Below are 15020 nucleotides of genomic sequence, written 5' to 3' on the forward strand. Positions count from 1 at the left end.
TGGCCTTCAAAGTTTTCTCTCAAGCATCAGGAAAGTGCTAAATATATGGATGTGTATTTATTGTCCCAAAATAGATGCCTCAAATTGAGTCATATCACCAAACAGGCCGCCGCTTTCATGCAAGCCGATCAGAGAGGTAGCCGCATTGTTAGCGCAGGGCAGCTGGCCATGGGAATAAAAATAATTCCTGGATTTTTATAACATTTAAAAACTCCCCTCCCCTTTCCTCATGCTTCCAGAGCCATGATCTCATCCCATTTTCATAGCAACCTCAGGAGAAAGGAAAAGACAGGCGGGAGCCTCCCCATTTGTTGGATGATGAGACTGAGTTTCAGATTGGTTAAGTGAGTGGCCTGAGGTCACACAGCAAGTTAGTGGCTCAGTTCCAGCTCTGTATACTTCCCATGGGACCATGCACAGTAAAGAAGGCCTGATGGGAAGCTGCAGCTTTGGTGGTTAGCTTGGGAGCTCAGCAGACACACAGTCTACCTGTCCTGACTGTCCCGTGCCGTAGCCAGGTTATACACTTCCGTTTGTTCATAGGGAGGTGGTGGCCCTCTACGGGGAAAGAAAGGCAAGGGTTCCCGGGACCTAGAGAGGAGAACCAATAGAGCCCCATCTCTCCCTGGAGAGGGGGGTCAGGGGGGAACCCTCGTGAGATCAGCAGTCTGGGCAGGGCCCCCCCCTAGGTGGGAGAAGGCAGCTTCCAGGAAAAATGGGAAGGATATAATAAATGAGCACAACCCACATTTCTATAGCACTCTAGTTTGCAAGATATATTGCTTAGAAAGACCTTGTGTACACTGATTCTGGAATCAGAGGACTGGATTCAAATCCTGTCTTTTGTGTATTTTTGGGTAAATCCTTTCATTTTCCCACCTTTCTTCATCTTAAAATGAGGGCGCTACCCTAGGAAGCCTCTGGGGTCCTTTGCAAATGGAAATCTACAATTATATGATATTAACAAGCACCAATTGTCCTTCTCATTTAAGAGAAGAGGAAACTGGGATTCAGAGAGAAATGACCGGTCCACAGTCAATTCATCTTTAAGTCTCAGTTCCCAAGGACTTGGTTACAAAGCATGGGATTGGGCACCAGAAGAGAGACCTGATTACTTTTTCCGAACAGTGAAAGTCCATCACTCCAGATTCAGGTACAAGGCAAACCTGTCCCTTCCTACTGAAAAGACAAATTTTAAAAACAATCTTTTGGGGACAAGAGAAGGAAAACAAGAAGAAACTCATTTAATTCCTCTTAATTTGAATATATAACCCAAAGGGGAAAAAGCCAGTAATGACACCTGGTATTGCTATCATGATTTAAAATATTCTAAACACCTTTGAATTCATTCTCTCATCAGACCTCTGGCTTTAGCTTTGTATCACAAGAAGCCCAGGGATTATTGTTTCCATTTGACAAATCAGGAAACCGAGGCAGCTAGCTGCCAGAACACCAGGCTTGTAGTCAATAAGACCTAAGTATGAATCCCACCTTGGATACTTATTCACTTTACGAATATGAACAAATCATTTATCTCTTTCTGTTTTCATTTTTTTTTAATCTGTAAAATTGGGATAATAACCATCTTGCAAACCTCAAAGTGCTATATAAATGTGAACTCATTTTTATTAAGCAACTTATTTAAATTTCAGGTTAGGAAGCAAGTGATGTTAAGTTTCATGGGCTATCGACATCCATCAGTTTTAGTCAGTGGAATTCTCTCCATGACTCGGAGCCCAGTTTTCTACTGACAAAGAGTCAGACATGACAGAACAATGACAAAATGTTCACACTAAAAATTGTGAACCCCAGGGGTCAGCCGTACAATTGTCGGGTACTCGGGGTCAGGACCAGGTTCTCAGTGGGATGAGAGAGACCTGAAAATATAATTCACTTACTTCCTTTCCTCCTGCACAGAGTTAGGGTGCCTCATTTCCATCAAAGCACAGCCAAATTTCTGAAGACCAAGAGAGATAAGAGAAAGATTAATCCGATTATCATGAAATCTGGCCCAAGGTCGAGCACTGGTGCCGTATAATCCTGGCAAGCAGATTTTAGTTAGAAAATGACAGATTTTGGGGCAGCTAGATGGCACAGTGGATAGAGTACCAGCCCTAAAGAGAGGAGGACCTGAGTTCAAATCTGATCTCAGACACTTAACACTTCCTAGCTGTGGGACCCTGGGCAAGTCACTTAACCCCAATTGCCTCAGCCAAAAAAAAAAAAAAAGTCAGACTTTGTGGCTTCCTGGAAGCTAGGCTCTCAGAGTCAGGTGTAGACAGACATTCCTCTGAGCACCTATTTGGCTCAAAGATGGCTGCAAGTAGAGGGGGAGCATTTATCCACCAATAAGAATAACAGTAGTGATAATAGGATAAGGCAGCTAGGTTGTATATAGTGAACAGAGCATTGGAAGATTCATCATTTTGAGTTCAAATCGAGTCTCAGACAAGTCACTTCCCCCTGCTTGCCTCAGTTTCCTCATCTGCAAAATAAGCTGGAGAAGGAAATGGCAAACCAGTCCTGTATCTTTGCCAAGAGAACCACAAATAGGATTGTGAAGAGTCTGATGTAACTGAAAATGACCGAACATACAAATCCTGCCTATGTCTCAGTGTCTTCATTTTTAAAATAAGGATATTGGATTAAATAACCCCTGAGAGTCCCCAACTCTAATGAGGAACCAAATTCACAGAGGTAAGTGATTTGCCCAGTCATAAAGCTAATAAGTTCAGAGGCAGGATTTGAATCTGGGTGTTGACTAACTTCAAGTCTAGAGTTCTGTTCCCTATGTGACTTTGCTTCTGTTGCCTCGGGAAATGCAGCCCTTTATCAAAATGGCTTTTTATAATTTAATTCCCATTTTTATTAAGCACTTGCTGTATGCAAAGGCAGATGCTAGGCCTTGAGGATACAAAGGCAAACTTTAAAAAAGGCCCCCTACCTTCAAATAGTTTAGAGCTAGAGTGCACTAGAGTCATTTTCCAGACCTGGTTGCTAATTTTTGTGTGTGAACATTTTGTCATCATTCAGATGTATCTGACTCTTTGTTTTTTTGGAGTGTTTGCCATTTCTTTCTCTAGCTCATTTGACAGATTAGGAAACTGAGGCAAATAGATTTAAGTGACTGCCCAGGGTCACACAGCTGAGGTCAAATTTGAAATCAGGAAAAGGAATCTTCCTTTTTCCACATCTGGCACTCCATCCACTGTGCCAGCTAGCAAACGCTACAATTTAAGACTTCATTTGTTGTTTTATTGATGACCTAGACTTAAGAGAGTGACAGAGAAAATATTAATAGTGTATGTTCTCTCTCTCCCACCCTTCTCCTCTCTCTCTCTCTGTCTCTCTCTGCCTCTGTCTCTCTCTCTCTCTCTCCCCCTTTTTTGAGAACTTATTGTTAAACACCAGCACATTCCTGCTTACAACCTGATGGGAGAAAATACAGCTGGTACACAGATGAGATTCTGTATTTACTCATCCAAGTTTATATTATTTCCCCACAGTTGAATATAACCTCCTTGAAGGCAGGAACTGGTTCACTTTTGTCTTTGTACCTAAGAGCCTAGCCTATGTCTGGCACACAGGCAGCACTAAATATATGCTTGTTAAATAAATGGATGCATACAAAGAAAAATGAATGAAGCAAATTGAATAAATACAGAGAGTTTGTAAGGAGATCAAAGAGGACTGGCTAGGTGGAGGAGTCCAAATCAGTCTCTCAGTGTGTAGTGATGATATGTCCCACAATTCCTTTCTCTGTAAGGCTCTAATAGGATTTGGGTTAGACCTTTCTAAGATTATGAGTACTTTTCCTTCAATCTTTCCCCAAAACTAGCTGCATACTCAACCTACCTCTCCATTCTCTGGAGGATCTCCATTGCCAAAGGTGCTAGTAACCACCAAGACCAGCGTCTCGTGTTCTAGATGTACAATATCATATTCTTCCATGGACATGACCTTTAAGGAAGGAAGAAAGAGAGAAAGAATGAAGGAAATTGTGAGAACAAGTAAGGAAAGGTTAGAAGAAAATAGGAGAGAGAGAGAGAGAGAGAGAAAGAGAGAGAGAGAGAGAGAGAGAGAGAGAGAGAGAGAGAGAGAGAGAGAGAGAGAGAAAGAGAGAGATGTTTGCCAGGTGCCTTTTTTTTTCTGCAGCATGGAAGCCAGACCCATGAATCATAGCCAGCAGGTCTTACTTTTAGGTGATTTGTTATTGAAACTGAAGGTTGATCATGTGACCTGGGACAGCAATGATTCATCCCTCCCAAGTACAAAATAGTGTGCAGGGGTTAGGGGCACAGATAAAAATGATTCAATCTTTATCTTCCAGAAGCTGCCATGATACTGGAAGAGGGAAATTTTTTCACTGGTAAGTATGATACTGTCTAAAAATCTGGGGTACATAATGTCCTGTAATAGGTCACTTCAATAGTTCCTTTGAATGAAGGATGAACAACAAAGTAGCACCATAGATAAAGTGGGATTTGAAGTCCAAAGGGTCCACATTGAAATTCTGCTTTAAATATTTACTGGCTTTGTGACTCCAGGTAAGGCACTTACCATTTCTATGTCTGTTATCTTTTTTTTTTTCTTTTTTAAAGTTTTTTATTTTTAAAACATAAGCATGGGTAATTTTCAACATTCATCTTTGTAAAAGCTTGTTTTCAAAATGTTTTCCTCTCTTCCCCCACCTCCTTTCCTAGATGGCAAATAATCCAATATATGTTAAACTTGGGCAATTCTTCTATACACATTTCCACATTTATCATGCTGCACAGGAAAAATCAGCTCAAAAAGGAAGAAAAGAGAAAGAAAAGAAAAGCAAGCTAACAACAGTAGAAGTAAAAATACTATATTGTGATGTACCCTCAGTTCCCATAACTCTCTGGGTATGGCTCTCTTCATCACAAGATCATTGGGACTGCCCTGAATCATCTCATTGGAAAGAGCCTCGTCCATCAGAATTGATCATCGTATAATCTTGTTGTTGCCGTGTATAATGATCTGATTCTGCTCTCTTCTCTCAGCATCAGTTCATGTAAGTCTCTCCACCCCTTTCTGAAATCATCCTGCTGGTCGTTTGTTATAGAGCAATAATATTCCATAACATTCATATATCATAACTTATTTAGCCATTCCCCAATTGATGGGCATCCTTTCAGTTCCCAGTTTTTTGCCACTATAAAAAGACCTGCTACAAACATTTTTTATGCCTCAGTTTTCTTCTCTGTAAAATGGGGATAACAGCATCTACTTCTCCAGTGTTGAAGTGAGGATAAAATGAGATTCTATTTGGAAAGCCCTTAGCATAGTTCCTAGCACATAGGATTTAAGTGAGGCAGAATTACATAAAACTGTTGGCTTCATTCTGTCTCCCAGAGCTACCACTGTTAAGGGGCAGGACAGAATCAAAATGACCAGTGATGACTCTAGATTCCCTGGATGACCTTCTGTCTTCGATGCTTGACCAAGCTCTAAGTGTTCCATGACACCCGCTTCAGCTGTCTTCATGGCCATTGGAACAAATTGTTCTCATCCGCCCATTCTACTGGGGGAAGTCTTCACATGTGGGGGTAGACACCCCCCCCCAACTCACCATAGACCCCTTGGTTATCTTCAGTCTGATTTAGCCCTTCTGGCCAAATGGCTTACTAGAATGTGACTCTGGAGCCACAGGTAGACTTAGGTGGATTTCCATCAAAGGTAGAGAGCAGCCTTGTAAAAACTTCAGCATTCCTCACCCAGAGGTACTAGTCTTCCCTGACTATACTCTATGCCTTCTGGCACACAGTAGGTGCTTAGCTTTTTTTCCTTCTTTGGAACCAGGAAGAATGGGGTCAGGTCCTGCCCTGACTGGAGTATTTGACTCTGAGCAAGTTACTTAGCTTCTCAGTATCCTAGGCAATTCTATAAGCTTCAGACAATAGCCACTGATGGAGGCAATTTTATAATTGGAAATTCTGTTTGCCAACAAAATCATAGTTTGGTCCAGTAAGAGCAACAAAAGAATTAAGGGAAAAAAGAATAAGCATTTATTAACTGCCTATTATATGTCAGGCATTAGGCTAAGCTCTTTCCAGGTTTTGTCTCATTCAAATGAGAGACAGAATTCATATAAATGCTATTAAATATAAAAGCTAGCTAGATGATAGAGTGGATAGGGGCCTGGAGTCAGGAAGACCTGAATTCAAGATCAGCTTTGTCCATTTAGTATTTATATCCAACTCTAGTCACAATTTCTGTTTGCCTCAGTTTCCTCTACCTATAAAATGGTGATGAAAGCATTTACCTTGAAGAATCATTATGAGGACCAAATAAGATAATATTTGTACAGTACATAGCATCATGTCTGGTATACAATAGGTGCTCTATAAATGCTATTATTAATAGTATTAGATGATAAGGGATTCTTATATAATATTTCACAATTTGCAAAATGCTTTAGAAACAATGGCTTATCTGAACTTCACAATCACCCTTGTAGGTAAGGATTACAAATAATATTATCTCCATTTCACAGTTAAGGAAATGGAGATTCATAGAAACATAGACTCATAAGGAAATGGAAACTCATAGTTTTACTCATGGTTGTAGAACTGATAAGTATCAGAGGTGTGATTTGAACCCAGGTCCAATTTCTGACTTCAAGTCCAGAACTCTATTCTGATGTATCTTGATTCCATGGACCCTTTATCCATCCCTAGTACTTCAAGAGGAGCAATAAAACAACAAAAATTGCTTGTATTTTTATAGCACTTTACATACATCATTTGGTCCTTGCAACAGTTCTGTGAAGTAGGTACTATTATTATGATCCCCATTTTATAGATGAGGAAGCTGAAGCAGACAGAGATGAAATGACTTGCTCAGGTCATTTGACTAGCGTCTGAACTTGGGTCTTCTTGACTCCAGGCTCAGCTCTCTATCCACTGTACCACCCAGCTAGCTACCTATTGTAGAAGCAACTCCCCCCCTCCCCTTAATTAGACTAGTTTTGCCTAAAAATCTATTGAAACCATCTTTGAGATTCCTTTGAGATCTGAGTCAGAAACAAGGCTTGAATCACTAATGTGCCTTCCCAATTGTCTGACTACAAAAGTCAGATCCGGAGGAGTCAGTTTCTTCGCTCAGATCTGAAACATGCTTTCACCTGCAGCACCAGGGCAATATGGCGGCAGGGGGAGCTGTGCTCATCTGACTCAATGCTGTAGATAGTAAGGACTTGGAAAGGGCTTGTCTTTTGCCTCTTTTCATATTTTCATTCTTAGTGTGTGGTGAACAGTAGGTGCTTAATAAATGTTGATTGATCCTTATTCTTTGTTCTCCAAGAGGACCAAAGTCCTCTTGTGGTTAAGTTAGTGTGTCTGACTGTGGCTGATCAGAGCAATATGAGCTTGAAATGTTCTGCTTCAGGTTGGACAAAAAATAGTCCCTATGAACAGTTGGGAATTTAATTGTATCTAATGATCTTCTGTTAAAGTTCTTCATGGGAATGAAGGAGAAAAGAGAGCTATGTAAAAATATCCTGATATAATAAACATTTATATTAAGTATAGCTACTTAATTTGGTAATATTGGTGTTAGATGTTGCATTTCTAATAAAACATTTAATTTATTTAAAAGTGCAGGATACCTAGCTAGGAGCAGACTGGGAGAAGGGAGGGGTCCAGGGACCACCACTCTAAAGAGTGATGGGAACTCTCTGAAAACTCTTCAAATGCTACAGGCAGCCTGTGATGTGTTCTCCACAGGGGATGATGTCAACATCAAGAAGGCCCAAAATTCCCTCATCACAATGACCAAAGTTGGAAGAGGAACAAGTTCCAGCTGAGCTATGTGACTGAAGCTCCAGAGCTTACCCAAAGTAGGGATCCATGCCCTTAACCTTCTCTTTGGCACTGATAGTGTCAGCCATGCTCATAGAGCACAGAATCTTCTCTGATGAGGGCATACCGTGCTGGGTGGTCCTGTGCCAGTGTCCCCCTTCCATACAATCAATTCTAAAATTCTTAAGAGAGACTTTGAGAGAGTCCTTGTATTTTTTTTTTAATGAATACCTTGTGAGTGCTTGCCATATGTAAGTTCTCCATGGAATAATCTTTTTGGCAAATGTACATTGATTGATTGCATCTTTGTTGATTATGTCTTACATACTTCTCCTTTTTGTTAACTGTTAAATGGCTTTGGAGAGACCTTTCCTTCCTTCCTTCCTTCCTTCCTTCCTTCCTTCCTTCCTTCCTTCCTTCCTTCCTTCCTTCCTTCCCTTCTTCCTTCCTTCCCTCCTTCTTCCTTCCTTCATCTCTCTCTTTCTTTCTTTCTTTCTTTCTTTCTTTCTTTCTTTCTTTCTTTCTTTCTTTTTCTTTCTTTCTTTCTTTCTTTCTTTCTTTCTTTCTTTCTTTCTTTCTTTCTTTCTTTCTTTCTTTCTTTCTTTCTTTCTTTCTTTCTTTCTTTCTTTCTTTCTCCCAAATCTGAATCATAATACCAGACTATACCAGAAACAAGGAGTATCACTCTTCACTGGAACAAGCAGTTAGGGAACCTGTTCTGTTTCCCAGAGCTTAGATGAGGGGCTAGGTTACACTCACCTTGGCATCAAAGGCATGTTTGAAGATTTCACACAAGGTTTTTGCATAGGCCTGAGATTTGCCTGTCTCGGTGGCATAGAGAATGGTGGCTTTGACTCTTTTTGCCATGGCCTGACCCATCAGCTTAGCTGAGAACTTGACAGCTCTGAGAGAAAAAAGGGGGAAGAAGATTAGGTTAAGAGCACTTTAAGCCAAGAGTCTTTGATTCCCATTTTTTAAACATGCTCATTGTATTCTGTTTAATGTCTAAATCTTGTCCCCTGGGCAGAAATGTGGGCAGAAATGGCTCCATTTCTGGAACATAATACCTGACAAAAAGTAGGTACCTAGACAATGTTTATTGAATTGGTTATAAGTTCCTCAAAGGCAAGTCCATTGGCAGTTTGGTGATGAAGTGGACAGAACACTTGGCCTGAAGTCAGGAAATTCAAATCCAATCTCAGACTCTTACTAGTGGTAGATCACTTAATTTCTGTCTGTCTTAACCTCAATTTCCTTAATTGTAAAACGAGGACAATAATAGCACTTACCTGGCAGGATTGCTGTGAAGTTTAAGTGAGGTAATATCTATAAAGCACTTAGCATAGTGCCTGGAACACTGTAGGGGTTATATAAATGCTTATTCTCTCCCCATTCTCTGGTGTCCTCTACTTTGCCTAGACAATAGTTGCTCAATGAATAGTTGTGCATGAGTAATATAATACAAGAGGAATTGCCATGGGAGAAAAAAGAGAGGTACCTAGCAGTTCATTAATAGATACCAGCTTTGGGTCCTTTAACTATCTAATAGTATTTACAGATCACTGGAATGGACTTTGGAAGCCTTGGAATCCAATCTTGTCTTTTTAGAGATGGGAAAATGGAGGCTCAGAAAGGTGACCCTGACATGCTAAGATTGCTAAAATGATTTGCCCAAGATTACTGAGATAGTATTTAAATGGGATGTGGACCCAGATCTTTTTGTCTCCAAGTGCACAATTTGATTTAGTTTCAGATGTGCTTTGATTTAATCCAACAGGCAATTATTAAGTATGTTCATTATACCAGGTGATGGAGACACAAAGTCTCTAGCCTTTACGGCACAATGGGATTGCATTTTAGGTCACATACTGATCAGCTGAGCGCCAAGGAGGGCACCTGAGAAGGTAAAGGGTTCCCAAGTCATGCTGGATGAGGATTGATTGGAGAAATCAGGGATTGTTAGCCCATAGAGAAGACCCTGGGGAGCATTTGATAACTGTCTTGGGATATCAAGAGGTGAAGAGATTAATTTTACAATAGGAGGAGTTACAGGAGGATAGATTTAGATTTGATGTCAGGAAAAGCTTTCCACCAATGAGAACTACCCAAATGAAGAATGAATTGTCCATGGAAGAAATGATTTCCCTTTTACTGAAGATCTTTCAGTAGATCCTGGATGACGTTCATTGTGGATGTTCGAGATGAGATTTTTGTTGATATAGCTTGGACCAGAAAGCTTCTAAGGACTCTTCCAGCTCAGGGATTCTGATGCAAAGGTAGAAAAGATAAGATTCCTGCCTTCAAGAAAGGCAATTATAGTCTAATTGGGAAGTTGGCCAAGAATACATGGAAAGTTAAGGTTAAAATGAGATCATCAGAGACAACTCAACATGGAACTCAGGCTAGTTAATGCTCTCATCTCAAAAGCCAATGGCTGTCACTGAACATATAATGAGCTTCTAAGAATATCTGGATTCCTTCATGCTTTCTGAGGGAACCAGATCCAGTGCTTGGGAACTTGACCAGCTCACTGAGTGCTTGGGTAGGGGTTGGATTTCTTCCATCTGTGGGCCTTGGGGATATATATTTTTTTTATTATAGCTTTTTATTTACAAGTTACGTGCATGGGTAATTTTACAGCATTGACAATTGCCAAACCTTTTGTTCCAATTTTTCTCCTCCTTCCCCTCATCCCCTCCCTTGGGGATATTTTTCTAACAACCTGGAATCTTATACTCAAAGGATAATAAAATAATAAATAAAGGAGCCCTGAAGGATGAGAAAAGATGCCAGGCTAGCATCTTTGCCAGGTTTGGCAAATCTGAACATTGCCATGGCCCTGGTGTCTGAGGAGGGAAAGGGGATTGTGTTTGAACAGGTTAAATTTATAGAACGTCAGAGCTAAAAGAAATCTTAGAACACAATATAGGAGAATTATTGGAGCGTGAGAGTATAGTCAGTGTTAGAAGTGTAAGAGAGGTTTGGTGTATAGATTGTCAAGATTGGAAAAGAATATAATATGTCAGATTGGAGATGTATCTTGGACTTCAGATTGTTTGAACTGGGAAAAGACCTTAGAATAAAGAATGACAAAACTTCCAGGGAGCTTTGATCACTGAATTGGGAGGGACCATGAAGGAAATAATCTGTTCCAATCCTCTCAATGGACATAGAAAAACTGAGACCAAAAGGGGGAAATAATTGTGTCAAGTAACTCAGCCACAATGGCAGAACCAGGACTGGAAACCAGGTGTCCTGACTCTTAATCCAGAGCTCTTTCTTTCCTTCAGGAGGGAGAATAGTCACAGGGTTCTACAATGCACATTTCCAAGAATTCATGCTTGCAACCTGAAAAACACTCTTCTACTAAGCCACCAATCCAAATGCAGGCAAAGTGCCATTAATTCTCTCCCTGGGGGAATTATTAATGGTAAATTTATTATTTTTTTTTAAATCATGGAAACCGCCTACACTGTAGCAACAATTAAAAGTATGGGTTGGAGAAAAGAAAGGAAGGAGTGTTGCCTGGGAGGTTACGCTTTCCAGGGCCCCCTTTTGAATGATCCCAGTAAAAAAAAAGGGGAGAAAAAGCATCTATAATTAACTTCCATTGTTTCTACTCCAAACTCAATAGTGCAATTAACATTTTCGAGCTCTCCCTCCCCAGAGATTAAACTCCAGTGGAAGCCTGTACAACAGTTTTTGATGGGGGGAATTTATAATACCTTGGTTAGGGGAAAAATCACTGCTGATGTTTTCTTCCTAGCAGTGAGTGGGTAGTAGGGAGAGAGAGGGCCTCCCTTTTGCTCTCAGAAGACTCATCAGTGAGGAATGAGACCTAGAGCCATGTATTGAGCATAGTGGAAATCAGTTCCTTTGGTTTAGGGCTTTAAAGATTTAGGGCCACTGGGTCCATTGGATGGATTTCTTAGTTCATTAGTTTTTGAACAGACAATTTAACCCATTCATTTTACGACGGAGGAAATTGAGACCTCATATATTAAGTCACTTGCTCAAGGTTATAAGGCATTATGTAGCAGAGGAGGAATATCATGTTAATAAAGCCAGAGTCTTGGGTTTCAGTTCCAGGATCTTATCATTTAAAGGGCTTAATGGTCACTGGGTTCAAGCATTATCATAATGGGTAGCATTTATAGAGTGCTTTAATGTTGGCAGATTGCTTTATAAATATTACCTCATTTAATCCTCATAACACTCCATGGGGAAGATGCTATTCAGAGCCTAGTTATGAGGAAACTGAGGCTGAACTGCTAAGTGACTTATGCAGGGCCACTCAACGAGTATCTGAGCCTGGAAATGAACTTAGTTCTTACTAACTCTGGGCCTAGAGTTTCATCCACTGGGCCACCTAGCTGCTCCTAAAAGACTCATCTTCCCAAGTTCAAATCCAGCCCTCAGATATTTACTAGCTTTGTGAGCATGGGCAAGCCATTTAATCCTATTTGCCTCAGTTTCCTCATCTGGATACCCCCTTCAGTATCTTTGCCAAGAAACCCTCAAATAGTGTTATGAAATCTTGGACATGACTGAACTGACTAAATAACAACAAATCATGTCTTCCCCTCAAGTCTATTCTTCTGCAACCTAAACATCTCAGGTTCCTTCAGCTGACCTTCATTGAAGTTCATTCATGAACTTGAGGAGCTTCACTATTGTGATCACTCTCCTCTGGATACTCTCCAGATTTTCATTGTCCATTATAAAACATAATCTTTATGAATGGTGGATAATAAATAACTGTTAACATATTGAGCACTTCCTATGTCAATTTAGATGGCTCGTTTCCCTTTGAATTTATATCTTTATCACCCTAGGACAATGCCTAGCTGCACATGCTGAATTTATTCCTATTTATTGGTTCCCAAGGGCAAGCTTTGGAAAGCAAAGAAAATACAGGTGAGTATTTCCCAATCACGTGAAGTCTGACAAGCATTTATTAAGCACCTTCTAGTTTCTAGGGGCAGCAAGACAGTGCAGTAGATAGTGGTGGAGTCAGGAAGACCTGAGTTTAAATATGGTCTCAGACACTTATTAGCTGTGTGATGCTGGACAAGTCATTTTATCTTGCTTGCCTCAGTTTCCTTTAAAATGATTTGAAGAAGGAAATGGCAAAACACTTCAGTATCTTTGCCAAGAAAACTCCAAAGTCAGATGTGGTTAAAATGATTTAAAAGTCCCTGTCCTCACAGAGCTTACATTTCATCATCCAAAAAATGGAAACTGAGCTCCATGCTTGGTACAAAGTAAGTACTTAATAAGTGCTTTATCATTTATCCATCATCCATCCCTCTATCTATCCATCCATCGATCCATTAATTCAAGCTCTAAATATGTGAGCCCATGTTCCTTTGAGAGAAGGTAGGAAAAGATGTTGGCTTAGCAAAAGAGTGGGGAATATATAGTAGCAAGCTGGGGGGAGGGAATAGCCCAGTGAGTTGGCAGTGGGTTGGGGGTCATTATATCAAACAATAGAACCAATTGTGAGATTCCTTGGTCCAAGGGATTTCCCCAGGGAATCACATATTTATAGCTTCATGAACACTTTCTACTTACTCTGCCAACTTCTTGAAGCCAATGGCTCTCCTTTTTGTGGGGGTCCCATTAGTACCTTTCCAGACATGGGTGTTCCATGGATCTGGCTGGAAAAAGAGGGATACAATCAGTAGAAAAGAAGGAAGTAGTGGGAACCACTGCTGACTATTATTATGTTGACCCTGCCAACTAAACCCCAAACCATTAAAAGCCAAGAGTTGGGAGGTACTGGAAACTGGGAATAGGATGGGAATGAAAATAGGAATAGGGCCAGCTTAGTCCTCAGAGACAGTGGTTAGGACCTGGTACTCAAAGGAAGGCGTGAGTCGATAGTTGAGCATTTCCTGGTGGAAAACAGGTGTGATGCTGCCAGACATGGGCGGGACAATCCAAACCCAGTCAGCCGGACATCCTCCTCGGCAGCGGTACTCATTCTCCATGTGCTTGATGAAGGACTCGGTGGCTGAATGGTGGTCAACAATTGTCACTTTGTCACTCTGTGGATAGAAGAAGGAAGAGGATAAGTGAGTGGAGCTGGAGACCATTATAGGATCAAAGAAATAGGATGGAAGAGTTCTTAAGGGCTATCAAGTTCAACCTTCTTATTTTATAGAGGAGGAAATTGAGGCTAAGAAAAATAAAGGGATTTGCTGAAGTTTGCACATTTAAGTGTCTGAAGTAGGATTTGAAACCAGATCTTATTGACTCTGAGATAAGCATACCATCTACAATAATATGTTGTTCAATTGTGTCCAGTTCTTCTTGGCTCCATGGACCGCACTGTCTATGGATTTTTTTGGCCAAAGATACAGGAGTGATGTGCCATTTCCTTGTCCAGCAGATTAAGGCAAATAGGGATTAAATGACATGCCCAAGATCACACAACCAGTTGTGTCTGAGGCCAGATTTGAACCCAGGTCCTCCTGTGTCCAGGACTAGTGCTTTATCCACTGAGTCACCTAGATACCTCTATGATACTATACTACCTTGACATATTTCCCAAGAGCAGGAAAAAGTATATACCTGAGACCTATGGCTTTCAGTACTGGAAAAAACTCCTTATGGCTCATGGGTTGTTCTAGTCTTTCTTCTCTAACTGTAGGGTTGGCTAATTTGGTCCATGACTTATTCCACTCAATAATTTTCCTCTACTCGAAATGGACTAGATTAATTTCCAGAATTGGAAGTCTATATGTTGGAAGGGATTTATTAGAAGCCCACCTTTCCTTCAAGACTCAACTCAAGAATCACAGTTTTATATGAATTTTTTCCTGAACCTAAGGGTAGAGCTCTCCCTCCCTAAACTACCTCATGTTAATTTTGTGCATATACTGTATATATTGTCTTCCCTAAATAGGATGTATGTTTCTTTGAAGAAAAGGACTGTTCAATTTTTGTCTTTACATTTCCAAAGCTTCTCATAATCCCTGGAATAGTGCAGGAGACCAGCAATCTCAAAATATTTAGCAATGGAGAGCAAAAAGTCCCACAAATGGGATAGCTTGGTTTTCCTTCTATATAGGCATAGGGGAAAAGGAGGAACACAACACAAATTCTTGGCCCTGGTCCATTGACAAAATCATTCCAAAGGCCACAGCTGGACCTGAGTTTTTGTGTCTCAGAAGCTGAGGATTGAAGGAC

At 40.6% G+C, this 15020-nt stretch overlaps 1 protein-coding gene across 1 annotated transcript in view; it reads right to left on the reverse strand.

Annotated features, from left to right (window-relative positions):
• NOS1 (nitric oxide synthase 1) overlaps positions 1-15020 on the reverse strand; it is a 149135-nt gene that overhangs the window by 39487 nt on the left and 94628 nt on the right. Inside the window, exons 12-17 of the mRNA XM_051972873.1 lie at positions 13682-13876; positions 13401-13486; positions 8586-8730; positions 3856-3960; positions 1899-1957; positions 490-591 (exon numbers count right to left, since the gene is read on the reverse strand). Coding sequence (XP_051828833.1) covers positions 490-591; positions 1899-1957; positions 3856-3960; positions 8586-8730; positions 13401-13486; positions 13682-13876 — 692 coding nt within the window. The remainder of the gene's footprint in view (positions 1-489; positions 592-1898; positions 1958-3855; positions 3961-8585; positions 8731-13400; positions 13487-13681; positions 13877-15020) is intronic.

This window comes from Antechinus flavipes, chromosome 1, assembly GCF_016432865.1.
Source record: "Antechinus flavipes isolate AdamAnt ecotype Samford, QLD, Australia chromosome 1, AdamAnt_v2, whole genome shotgun sequence".
NCBI lineage: Eukaryota > Metazoa > Chordata > Mammalia > Dasyuromorphia > Dasyuridae > Antechinus > Antechinus flavipes.